The sequence below is a fragment of the Rhinopithecus roxellana genome, chromosome 19 (genome assembly GCF_007565055.1).
Source record: "Rhinopithecus roxellana isolate Shanxi Qingling chromosome 19, ASM756505v1, whole genome shotgun sequence".
Classification (NCBI taxonomy): Eukaryota; Metazoa; Chordata; class Mammalia; order Primates; family Cercopithecidae; genus Rhinopithecus; species Rhinopithecus roxellana.
Window position 1 is genome coordinate 70,691,825 of NC_044567.1, and position 13,082 is coordinate 70,704,906.

Consider the following 13,082-nt stretch of genomic DNA (forward strand, 5'->3'; position numbering starts at 1 on the left):
CCCTTCAAAGCTTTTCTCTTTCAATTTTTCTTTTTTCCTTCTTTCATACACTATGGTCGATCCTATTGGTTTTGTTTTGTTTTGTTTTTGTTGAGACAGGGTCTCGCATTGTCGCCCAGTCTGGAGTGTGGTGGCATGATCTCGGCTCACTGCAACCTCTGCCTCCCAGGTTCTAGAGATTCTTGTGCCTCAGCCTTCCAAGTAGCTGGAATTATAGGCATGTGCCACCACACCCAGCAAATTTTTGTATTTTTAGTAGAGATAGGGTTTTGCCATGTTTTCCAGGCTGGTCTTGAATTCCTAGCATCAAGTGATCTGCCCGCCTCGGTCTCCCAAAGTGCTAGGATTATAGGCGTGAGCCACCTCCCCCAGCCTAGGTTTTTTTTTTTTTTTTTTTTTTTTTTTAAAAACTATCTCATGCATTCCCCCATCTTCCCTCTGTGCTCTTAACACTTCCATACTTCCTGTAGGTCCTCACATCTTATACCTGGATTCTGTAGTTACCTTCTAGCTGATAGGTCTTTATATTTCTATTCTTTTTTATTCTCTTTTGTTTTAATACTGACTGATAGATTTTCTTAAAATGTTGATTTCAGTTCACATTTTCTGAGCAACCTACAGTGGCTTGTTATCTCTGTTGCCAAACTTTTATGCATCTGTAATTAGTTGTTTCTTAACCATTCCAAACTTAATTCCTATTGCTTTATAATTGTTTCCTGGTATTTCCTTCCTTAATATTTATCCAGTAATCTTAAGTGACTGACATGATGCTAAACTTACAGATGCGGAGCTAGTCTGGTCACTACCATTGGGGGTGACAGATACGTACATTCACTATGATAATACCCTAGTTAAAAACAGTGGGCAAGCTGCTTCAGGGCGTAAAGGAGGCAGCAGCCTGATTGGTTGTGGAGGGCAGCCAGTCAGAGGCTGAAGTGAAGTTGAAGTTACAAAGGGACACCCTATGCAAATGTCTGAGTGGTTGCAGCAAGCAAAGGGTCTTTTTGTGACTCTGGTCCTTTTGTGACTTAGATGTGGAAAGTTGGGGTTTTCCTTTTGATTTAGTTCTAGGAAGTCAGTGTGAATAGGCCTTAGGTTCCCTGACTTGGGACTTAATGTTTTTTTTTTTTTTTTTTTTTTTTTTTGAGGCGGAGTCTCGCTCTGTTGCCCGGACTGGAGTGCAGTGGCCCGATCTCAGCTCACTGCAAGCTCCGCCTCCCGGGTTTACGCCATTCTCCTGCCTCAGCCTCCCGAGTAGCTGGGACTACAGGCGCCCGCCACCTCGCCCGGCTAGTTTTTTTGTATTTTTAGTAGAGACGGGGTTTCACCGTGTTAGCCAGGATGGTCTCGATCTCCTGACCTCGTGATCCGCCCGTCTCGGCCTCCCAAAGTGCTGGGATTACAGGCTTGAGCCACCGCGCCCGGCCGGGACTTAATGTTTTAAACAAACTCTTACATATATTACAAGTTTTGAAAAGTTTTCTTTCTGAAAATGTGTAAACTTAAATTGTATTGTGTTCAAAACCCAGTGGAGATATAAATAGTGTAACAAACAGCCTTTCCGTAGGGAACATTAAGGAATAGATGGGAATTTAAGAGAATATATTGCATATATTGCCCAAATGATAGAGACACTAAGTGCCAGCAGTGGTCAGGAAGGGGCAGGATCATCTTCTTTGAATGGGACCAGGCTGGCTAGGTCAGGAAATGTCATGAGATAAACTGACAGTTTCCTTTTGTACTATCTGTTTGCACATGTTATTTATTTAATTCATGTACACTAATTTTTCTTTTTAGGGCAACAATAGTTTCACTGGAAGACTTTGAACAAAGGCTAAATCAGGCCATTGAACGAAACGCATTTTTAGAAAGTGAACTTGATGAAAAGGAATCTTTGTTGGTCTCTGTGCAGAGGTTAAAGGATGAAGCAAGAGGTAAAATCTATAACTTAAAGAATACAATTGACCCTTGAACAATATGGGTTTGAATTGTATGCGTCCACTTATCCTCTGATTTTTTTCAACCAAACACAGATTGAAAATACAGTATTCATGCCATTCAAAACCCTGTATATGGAGGGCGGACTTTTCATATATACGGGCCGACTGTGGGACTTCAGTATGCGCCAATTTTGGTGTACGTGGGGGTCCTGGAACCAATCCCCATGTATACCGAGGGACAATTGTGTTTGTCTTCCCTTACCTTACTGTCCCTTATGCCAGAAGAAGCTTAGAGTCAACTTTTTTTTGAGGCATAGTCTCACACTTTCGCCCAGGCTGGAGTGCAATGGTATAATCTTGGCTCACTGCAAACTCCGCCTCCCAGATTCAAACGATTTTCCTGCCTCAGCCTCTCGAGTAGCTACGATTACAGGTGCCTGCCATCACACCCAGCTGATTTTTGTATTTTTAGTAGAGATGGGGTTTCACTGTGTTGGTCAGGCTGGTCTCGAACTCCTGACCTCATGATCCGGCCACCTTGGCCTCCCAAAGTGCTGGGATTACAGACGTGAGCCACCATGCCTGGCCCCATCTGGCTAATTAAAAAAATTTTTTCTTGTGGAGATGGGCTCAGTATGTTGGTCAGGCTGGTCTTGAACCCTTGGCCTTAAGTGATCCTTCTGGTTCTGTCTCCCAAAATGTTGGGATTACAGGTGTGAGCCACTGTGCCTGGCTTCTTAACCATTTTAAAGTGTATACTCCAGTAGTGTTAAGTATAGTCACATTGTTGTGTAAATAAATTTTTAGAACTTTTTCATCTTGCAAAACTGAAACTATACCTTTTGAATAGTGACTACCCATTTTCCCTTCCCTTCAGCCCCTGGCAACCACAGTTCTACTTTCTATGAAACCTCATATAAGGGAAATTATACAGTATTTGTGACTGGTTTATTTTACTTAGCATAATGTCCTCAAGGTTTATCCATGTGTAGTATGTGACAAAATTTCCTTCTTTTTTAAGGCTGAATAATATTCCATTGTATGTATTCATTTTCTTTATCTGTTCATCTGTGGGTGGACATCGAGTTGCTCCCATCTCTTGCTCTTGCAAATGATGCCGCTGTGAACATGGGTGTGCAAATACCTCTTTGAGATCCTGTTTTGAATTCTTTTGGATACATGCCCAAAAGGGGGATGACTTTGTTCCTTTTTTAACGTAAGCAAATATTCTGTAGGTTAAATTGCATAATCGGAAAAGATAACATTAATTTTGGGTTAAAAACCTGATATTGGCTGGGTGTGATGGCTCACGCCTGTAATCCCAGAACTTTGGGAGACTGAGGCTGGCAGATCATTTGAGGTCAGGAGTTCGAGACCAGCCTGACCAACATAGTGAAACCCTGTCTCTACTAAAAATAGAAAACAAATTAGCCAGGTGTGATGGTGTGCCCCTGTAATCCCAGTTACTTGGGAGGCTGAGGCAGGAGAATCTCTTCAACCCAGGAGGTGGAGGTTGCAGTGAGCCGAGATTGTGTCACTGCACTCTAGCCTGGGCAACAAAGCAAGAAGAATGACAAAAATTTAAACCACTCTGAATACTTCTTTTCTAAAACTAAATATTTCATCGTGATAATAGTTAATGCCAACCCATTTAAAATTACAAAAATGCACTTAGTTGATTTTGCAATAACCCCAAAACTACATCATTTGAAAATAAAAGCAAATGAGTTGGTGAAGAATATTTACTTTTGTGAGAATTGTACCGTGGACTCTGCACTGTTACTTTTTGCATACGAACATAAGTAATTTCTCTCAGATTATAACACTTTTAAATTCTAAAAGATAATTTAGACAGTAGTTTTGCCATTTTTATTCCCCTAGAAATAAAGTTGTTAATAATTAAATAGAAAATTCGTTTTTGAGAAATAGTAATTTAGGAAGAAGGTCTTTATGACATTTTAGATGTCACTTTTCTTGATATATTTGCTCCCTCTAGTGAGTATTCCTGCCCTTGTTTGGAATATTTTACAGATCTAAGGCAAGAACTAGCAGTTCGGGAAAGACAACAGGAAGTAACTAGAAAGTCGGCTCCTAGCTCTCCAACTCTAGACTGTGAAAAGATGGACTCCGCCGTCCAAGCATCACTCTCTTTGCCAGCTACCCCCGTTGGCAAAGGAACGGAGAACACTTTTCCATCACCGAAAGGTTTGTAATGTCTTTTCTTTTTGAGGCCGTGTGTTAGATGATCAGCTTAAGGGGGTTTGTTGCTGAAGGCGGTTGCTAAGGTTTAAAGAGTAATTTTAGTTTAAAAGTTGGTGAAGTCTAGTGCTATGTGAAACAGAAGAAGGAATTGTTTTCCTAGGCCACTCATACATAGGAAACAGTGAAACAATGGCTACATTTAAGATGAGATTTTTAAAAGTTAAAGGTTTTTAAGGAAAGTTTATTTTTTGATGATAGCAATAGATTTTGCGATTACAGCAGTACGTTTAGGTAGAAAATTTTAAAAACACAGAAAAAAAAGAAAATAAAAATCATGTTATCTTACCACTTACAGGCACCCACCATTAACATTTTGAGTTTTTTTTTTCTATTGTGTGCTTGTGTATGTTTGTGCACATTTCTTTGTCACATACAGATTTGGGGATGATATTTAAATACAGTTTTATTTCTTCCTTTTGCCACTTTCCATATCCTGGGAGACCTGAGATGTTTCTACATAGAATGTACAGAGAATCATTAAGTTGCCTTTCAGACTCATGTAAGACCAGCTTGAGTAGACATGCCCATTCTGTTACATGCTTCAGGAGCTGCCATTTTCAAAAGCATCATTCGGAGTAATTGATGATTGGCACATACAGAATACTCACATTGCCATCAGCCAGTGTGTTTTTCTCAATCCACATAAGCAGAAAAACCGTCTAGTAGCCACTAGATAGAACCTTACAATAGAATCCTAAAGCTCTCAATTGAGATTTGTTTAGATTTTGCAGCTCGCAGTTCATATTTCAGCTACTCTCATCCCCCCATGCTTTTTTTTCCCCACCCTATATTGAAGCTGTCGTCCCACCCTTTGTAAAATATGGGGTTTTCTCTTTCAGAATGCTGTGTGGGCAGCTAGTACAGTGAGCTCTGTATGTCTCTGCTACTCAGTATATTATCACCAGCCCATGTGGCTATTTAAATGTATACTAAAATGAAATAAAATATAAAATTAAGTTTCTTGGTCACATTAACCACATTTCAAGTGCTCAGTGGCCCTTCAGTAGATAATTCCACTTGTCTTTGCCTTGTTACGAGATGATATCAGATAAAGTATGTGAAAGTGCTATATGGTCATAAGGTGTTACTAATTGCACTAGTATGTGCCAGGTTTACTGCTGAGGACAAAGGGCAGGCAATAGATTATTAGCAGTCACCAGGAGCCCTTGCGGTCAGTTTTTCAGACTAGCCACTTGTGTATTTGAAGATTTCCCAATTACATCTGAGGACTAACAGTTTTGGTTTTATGTTACTGATTAGAATTATGCAGATCTGAAAATCCTTTAGTTGAAGACTCATCAGAATACTGAAAACCCTCAGTTGAGGTGACACCCATAGGTGGTGCACTTTTTTTTTAAATAGCCCGTTAAGAGTTTTCATTCAGGGACTTGGGAAGTCAGCAGGACATGGAGCCTGCTCTGGCACATCATGAGATGTGCCAACTGTATGGCAGTAATATTTGCTTAATATATACGTTTTTAGGCTGGAACCAATAGCATGAATTTTCACGGGCTAACGTAAAAGCTGCTGTGTACTAGATCACTGCAATTTCATTACAAGAAAGCACAGAATTGGTAGGGTGCAGTGGCTCACGCCTATAATCCCAGCACTTTGGGAGGCTGAGGCGGGCGGATCACGAGGTCAGGAGATTGAGACCATCCTGGCTAACACCGTGAAACCCTCTCTACTAAAAATACAAAACATTAGCCGGCCGTGGTGGCGGGCGCCTGTAGTCCCAGCTGCTCGGGAGGCTGAGGCAGGAGAATGGTGTGAACCTGGGAGGCGGAGCTTGCAGTGAGCCAAGACTGCATCACTGCACTCCAGCCTCCGCGACAGAGCGAGACTGCGTCCCCCGCCGCCAAAAAAAAGCAAGCACAGAATTGTGAGCAGCAGCAGGTAGTCAGAGAAATCGGTGAGATCTTAGAGCTGGTCTTTCTGAAGTGGTCTGTCTTTAATTGTATTTTATTTTTTACAATGTTTCTTTTCCTTTTTTTTTTGAGACGGAGTTTTGCTTTTTTTGCCCAGGCTAGAGTGCATTGGTGCGATCTTGGCTCATTGCAACCTCCACCTCCTGGGTTCAAGCAATTCTCCTGTCTCGGCCTCCCAAGTAGCTGGGATTACAGGCACCCTCCACCACACCCAGCTAATTTTGTATTTTTAGTAGAGATGGGGTTTCGCTCTGTTGGTCAGGCCAGTCTCAAAGTCCTGACCTCAGGTGATCCACCCACCTCGGCCTCCCAAAGTGCTGGGATTACAGGTGTGAGCCACTGTGCCTGGCCTACAATGTTTGTTTCTAAAAAGCATTTAATGCACCTTACCATAAAAGCACAGGTTTAATAACACCTAAAATATAAAACTCAAATAGGGAAAAATGAGATCTAGAAATCCCTGCCAAGAACAGTACAGCAGTGTTTTATAGCACATCGAGCACCTATTATATGTCATGCATTTTTCTAGATGCTGGGAGCGCAGTGGTAAGACAAAGCCCCTGCCTGCAATGAGATTGCATTCTAGAGGAGAAGAAGGATAAGAAACAACAAAAACCCCACTCAAGTGTTCTCGTTGCTGATTAGCACTCTGTGGAAAACAAACATAAAAAATAATAGCTAACCTTTATTGAGTACTTACTACGTGCATTTTTAAAGTACATTAACTAATTTAAACTTCACAACAACTTTATGATGAGGTAGATGTTATTTATCCCCTTTTACATATGGGTAACTTACCCAATGGCTGAACTGGATTTGTATACAGTAGTTCAGCTCAAGAGCCCTTAATCATGATGTCATATTATCTCTTAAAAATTAAGAAATGTGCACGACTGAAAACCTTACTGAGTGCGGAAGAAGATGTGGGTAAATATCATGGTAAATACTATGATTCTGAATGGGAAGACTGAATTTTCTTACAGTATCCATTCTTCCCAAGTCAATCTATAATTTCAACTTCTAATAAAAAGCCGAACACGATTTTAAAAATTGCTATGTTGGTATTAAAATTATTCTGGAATAGTAAATGTGCAGGAACAGCTGAGAAGAGCTTGAAATAGGCTAATAACAAGAAGGACCTTTGCTTTTTGAGATATCAAAATGTATTTTAACATTATAATAATTAAAGTAGCATACTTCTGATAGAATAGGCTAATAATTCAATGGAACTGAAATATATTCATATATTTAGGGAATTTAGTTTATAGTTATAGTGCCATTTCAGATGAGATGAGTTTTCCCTAAATGATACTAGGACAATTGGCTATCCATTTAGAGGAAAGAAATTAGGTATGTGTCTTATAGACACTATAATTTTTAGGTGAATTAAATGATCTGAATGTAAAAAACATAGAAAAATACTAAGAGAAAGTGTGGGAAAGATTATGACATTAAGATGGAGAAGCCAAAGGTTCTCCTACCAAAACACAGCATTTACAAGATGAATGTCACACTGAGAGATACAATGTATGTAAGAGAAAGGGTGAATATTCAGAATGTATAGAACTCTTACAGATAGATTACAGGAGGAAAGATAAACCAGTGGAGAAACATACAAAGACGAAACAGCTGATTTTCAGAAGAGATTCAAATGATTAGTTACTATGGAAATAGAAAGTAAAACAACGTGACTATCAAATTGTCCAAAAAAAAAAAAAAAAGATAATACCTAGTATTATCAAGGGCACCCCCACATAGATTGCTGATGTTAGTACAGGCTTTTTAGAGAGCATTTTGGCAGGGTCTGTCAAGGTGAAAAAAATGGATGTATGCCTGAGCCGGCAGTTCTATTTTTAGGAATCTCTTTTTCCAGAAATACTTGTCTAGATGTGTAAGAGTATATGTCCTTGTAGCATTACTTGATATAATTTAATTATATATATTTGATATAAAAATAAAAATTTGATATAATGTAAATATCCACCCATTGGAGAGTGGTTAAGCCTATTTATGGTATCTGTACTTTGTCCATAGTTGGAAGTTGTTTGTTGATATTGCGTTGAGTGTTACACTACGTTGTAACATCAACAACAAAACCCAAATATCAAGGAAACTGCAAGTGTAATCACTCAGCTTTTATTTTTCTCTAGCTATACCAAACGGTTTTGGTACCAGTCCACTAACTCCCTCTGCTAGGATATCAGCACTAAACATCGTGGGGGATCTTTTACGGAAAGTAGGGGTAAGTTTCAATTATTTATCACTAGGTGTTTCTACTGACAAGGTATTGAATTATTTCTTAGTTTGAAGTGAGGGGAGAAAGAAAGGAGACTTTCCCGTGGTAAAGGCTGTCATGAAGCTGACAGGCAAAAGCATCCATTGACTGGCCAGAGGCTAGTCCAGATGACCCTTCAGGATGCCCCTGCACAAGAGCCTGTACCTTGAGCTCTGAGGTTCCCACCGGGGCATTCTTCCTGTTCTCCATTCCTGTTTCAACAGCACGACGCCTCTGTCCTTGTCTAGAATACTTTGTCTAAGGCCTGCTGTGTGTCTTCTACCACCCTCATCCTGGTCTTTACTGTTGTCTGCCGTCTTCCTGGTCATTCCCTTGTCTTGTGCTTGTGGGACTTTAACATTTGGCTCATGGCATTACTCTCTATTCTTAGTCTTGCCCACCTTATTGTTCCTTGGCCACCTCAACTTCAGTGCCTTCTCCTTGGTGTGAGCCTTGTATTCCAGAACAGTTTTGCTTCTGAAATATTAAACCCAGCCAGACGCGGTGGCTCACACCTGTAATTCCAGCATTTTGGGAGGCTGAGGCGGGTGGATCACTTGAGGTTAGGAGTTCGAGACCAGCTTGGCCAACATGGTGAACTCCCATCTCTACTAATAATACAGAAATTATTCTGGCGTGGTGGCAGGTGCCTGAAATCCCACTACTTGGGAGGCTGAGGCAGGAGAATCATTGGAACCCAGAAGGCGGAGGTTGCAGTGAGCCGAGATTGCACCACTGCCCTCCAGCCTGGGCAACAGACAGCAAGACTCCATCTCAAAAAAAAAAAAAAAAAAAAAATCCGTTTTTCTGCTTAGTCAGTGTTTTACTCTGTATCATACCTACTCTTTAACCTCATCAAGAGTATTACCCCATTTTTGGTGTGTTTGTTTTTATCTGCCATCTCTTGCTTTTACTTCCTTTCTTTCATCGGTGATCTCACACATCTCTTACTCTGTCACTGTTGACTTACTTCATGGTCTCTCTGGCCACATAGAAGGTCTGCCATCTGAATTACTGGAAACAGTTGCAGAACCATGTGGATTTATGCCACTATCAAGTCTGCATTTCTAGCATTAGCTTCCATTCATGTTTCCCTTAGTGAGTTTTACCTCTCCAGCCCTTGCCGTTTCCCAGTATCTACTACCCCCTTCACTTATTTTCGTGTGTGACACTTTCTAAAAAATGTAGAAATTGCGTTATACTTTAAAGCAGATATGGGAGGCTAAGACACAAGTCTTATGTTTGCCTGTTTCAGCTCATCATAGGGGTTATTTTCTGACCATCAGATTAAACCTGCATTTTAAAGTTAAAATACAAAGTAAAGTGCATAGGTCATTCCTATAGTACGTAGAGTAATCTTTCTTCACTCCCAAGATAACCATTTTAAAATCCTCTGTGTTGGAGTATTTGTCTTTAGTACTTGAAATAATATGCTTATTTTTCTGTTTATCTTGATTTATTCAACTTTAAGCAGAGATGAGGAATTTAGATCACCTCCTCCCAAATTTTTATTTTTATTTTTTGTTCTTGTAAAAAAATTAACGTTCATAAACTTTCATTTTCGAATGTATTAGGTTATATCTTTTTTTTTTTTTTTTTTTTTTGAGACAGTCTCACTTTGTTGCCAAGGCTAGAGTGCAGTGGCATGATCTTGGCTCACTGCAACCTCTGCCTCTTGGGTTCAAGTGATTCTCCTGCCTCAGCCTCCCGAGTAGCTGGGATTACAGGCACCCGCCACCATGCCTGGCTAATTTTTGTATTTTTAGTAGAGACGGGGTTCACCATGTTGGCCACACTGGTGTCGAACTCCTGACTTCAGGTGACCTGCCTGCCTTGGCCTCCCGAAGTGCTGGGATTACAGGTGTGAACCACCATTTCTGGCCAGTATAAGGCTATATCTTAACTCTCTGTTCTCTCCCTTTCTTCCCCCGACACTTCCACTCCGCTTTCTGAGCCCTCTACTAGCTGTGTGAGCTCTCTGTTGGTTGGTTCTAAAAATGGAAAATCAGTCAAACAGCATTTGTAACAATGCCCGTATGTGTGTCATTTACTGTGTCATCACAGAGGAGATGTTGGACTGTCGGGTGGGTCTTTATATTTGTGCCACTCAGCAAATGTGTTTTGAGAATTTTGTTCTTTAACTGTAATTTACTCAAAATCATACCGGCTTTTTTAATATTTCGTATTGTAGCTGACTGTATGCTGCTTTCTTTTCCTAGCATTTGTTTCCCCTTCTCTCTTTTGAGTAGAAAAAAACCTGTATCTTTCTTTGCTCTCCTATCTTCTAGTTTCTTCTTCACACTCTTTGCGGGATGCCCTGATGGGCTTCGAGGGCTGCTGCATTGTTGTTGCCCTCGGATTTCTCTCCGTTTTACTCTTGGGTTAGTTCTGCCTATTCCTCATCCCCACGTCGTCGTCTGTCTTTGTTCCTTGTTTTGCTTTAGTACTTTAATTTATTCAGAAGTGGTGCATGAAAGTTTAATTTGGCATCCTTGTATGGTTTACACATTCAGCTGACAATCTGTCTTCTAAGAGTTATCAAAATAACGACCTCCAAAAGTCATCAACACTTTGCGTCTGCTGCTGTCCACCAGCCTTTGTTGGCTTTTATGAATATTTCATTTATACCTCTTTACACTTTGTCCGCTGACTTGAACTGGAAGCCGTTCTCTACTCTTGCATCCCCTTCACAGAGAAAATGAAGGCCATTTGTTTTAAGCTTCTTTGGTTTCTTTTCTCATCTTCTGCTATTACCCTCCCATTAGTACCTCTGTTTGTAGCCATTCCTCCTTTTTGTCCCGGTGGTAAAAGTGCAAATTCCTACCCGTGGCTAATTTGGTCCATCTGTGCTTTGGATCTCATTTCTTCCAACCCTCAAATCTTTATTTCTCCTGTATCTTCAGCCTTTTACTATATATGTGTTAATATTTGTGTGTAATGTTTACGTATTACACATTATATGTTATGTATTATACATGTATACTTTGATATTTCTGTATTGCATGCTATCCACATAAATATATGTAATACTTATGTGGTATTACATAAAGCTTCTTGAAAGCGTGTCTCTGTTTTTTGTTAGCATTTTGACTGCATGCACACTCCCCAGACACTTTAGCCTGGGCTCTGTCCCCTGCTCGTGCCGCTAAAACTGCTCACTGGTGATCTCAGTGCTGTCAAATCCAGTGGATGCTGTTCTGTCCTAATTTTACTTGAAGCATTCAACACTGACCCTTTTTTTTTTTTTTTCAATGCCCTCTTTTCTCTGCTTCTCTGATGCTGTTTCATGGCTGCTCCCAACTTTCTTTCCATTCCTCTTAGTCATCTTGTAAGGTCTTCATCTGCTCACCCTTTCGACATTGGTTTTAGTCAGAGTTCTGTCCTTGATTTTCTGATCTTCTTAATCACAGCCATAGTTTCATCCACCCCTGGGTGGGGATATCTTTCAAATCTTAATCTCTAGACCACCCTTTTCCCCCTGAAAAGACCTGGTGCTCGTGCTTGGATGTCTCACTGATGTCTCAGACATAAGTTGTGCCTGCCGTGTGATAGATACTCAGTATGTATTTGAGTGAATGAATGTGTGTCTTGAATATAGGAATTGAATGGCTCTCAATTTCTACTGTATATGTGTAGCTTTGATAAGCTGCTGAATTATTGCTGAATTATGCTTATTCAGAGTTTGTCCTACAAGGTCATTACCTCTCTTCCTTGTTTCTGTTGTCGTTTTAGTAGCTCATTGTACTTTTGTCATAGGAAAGAAGGAGAAGAAAAAAGTTTGTCTGTTTTTGTTGCTGTTTCTTTTTTTTGAGACAGAGTCTCACTCCGTCGCCCAGGTGAGAATGCAGCGGTGCTATCTAGGCTCACTGCAATCTCTGCTTCCTGGGTTCCAGTGATTCTTGTGCCTTAGCCTCCTGCATAGCTGGGATTACAGGTGCATGCCACCACACCCAGCTAATTTTTAAAATTTTTTCTTTAGTAGAGACAGGCTTTCACCATGTTGGCCAGGCTGGTCTCGAACTCCTGGCCTTGAATGATCCACCTGCCTCGGCCTCCCAAAGTGCTGGGATTACAGGGATGAGCCACTGAGCCCAGCCGTTGTTGCTGTTTCTTTAATAGCTCTTATTGAAATGTCGGGGGAGGATGTCCAAATGGATTCTCAAAGTGAAGTATATTTTACCTGTGGATTTAATTTAGCTGTGCATTCCCAGTCCTTTACTGTTGTGGATAATAGACATGAATTGTGTGTGTATATTATATATATATTATATATATATGTGTGTGTGTGTGTGTGTGTATATATATATATATATATATATATATATTTTGGCCAGGGATAGTATTTTTCTTTTTGGAGAAGGAGGGGTTTGATTTGGGCAAAGTGTTTATGGGAAAGAGGCAGTTGATGATGTGTAAGCACGTGGAAATACATGAGAAACGCCTCATCTCTCCATGACATCTGTGTTGGCAGAGCCTGGTGCTTGCCAGATGTTGTGGTGACAGGTGCAAAACAAGGGTGCCCAATTTAGAGGTAAATGCTAAAAGACCAGTGTCATTTGCAGGTGAATTATTTAATTACAGACAAAGGGTATCAGTTAAACATTTTACAGAATGCCATTAGAAATAAAATAGCTTTTAATTTCATGTAAAGTGTTGTAAGTGTTCTCATTCATTCTC

At 40.3% G+C, this 13,082-nt stretch overlaps 1 protein-coding gene across 8 annotated transcripts in view; it reads left to right on the forward strand.

Annotated features, from left to right (window-relative positions):
* The window catches only part of NDEL1 (nudE neurodevelopment protein 1 like 1), a 73,688-nt gene that overhangs the window by 34,241 nt on the left and 26,365 nt on the right, over window positions 1-13,082 (forward strand). For all 8 annotated transcript variants that reach the window (XR_004055071.1, XM_030923663.1, XM_030923664.1 and 5 more), the window contains 3 exons: window positions 1,798-1,934; window positions 3,972-4,145; window positions 8,281-8,372. Coding sequence is in view for 7 of the 8 variants with exons in the window: in XM_030923663.1 (XP_030779523.1) it covers window positions 1,798-1,934; window positions 3,972-4,145; window positions 8,281-8,372 (403 nt within the window). In the remaining variant the exon portion in view is untranslated. The remainder of the gene's footprint in view (window positions 1-1,797; window positions 1,935-3,971; window positions 4,146-8,280; window positions 8,373-13,082) is intronic.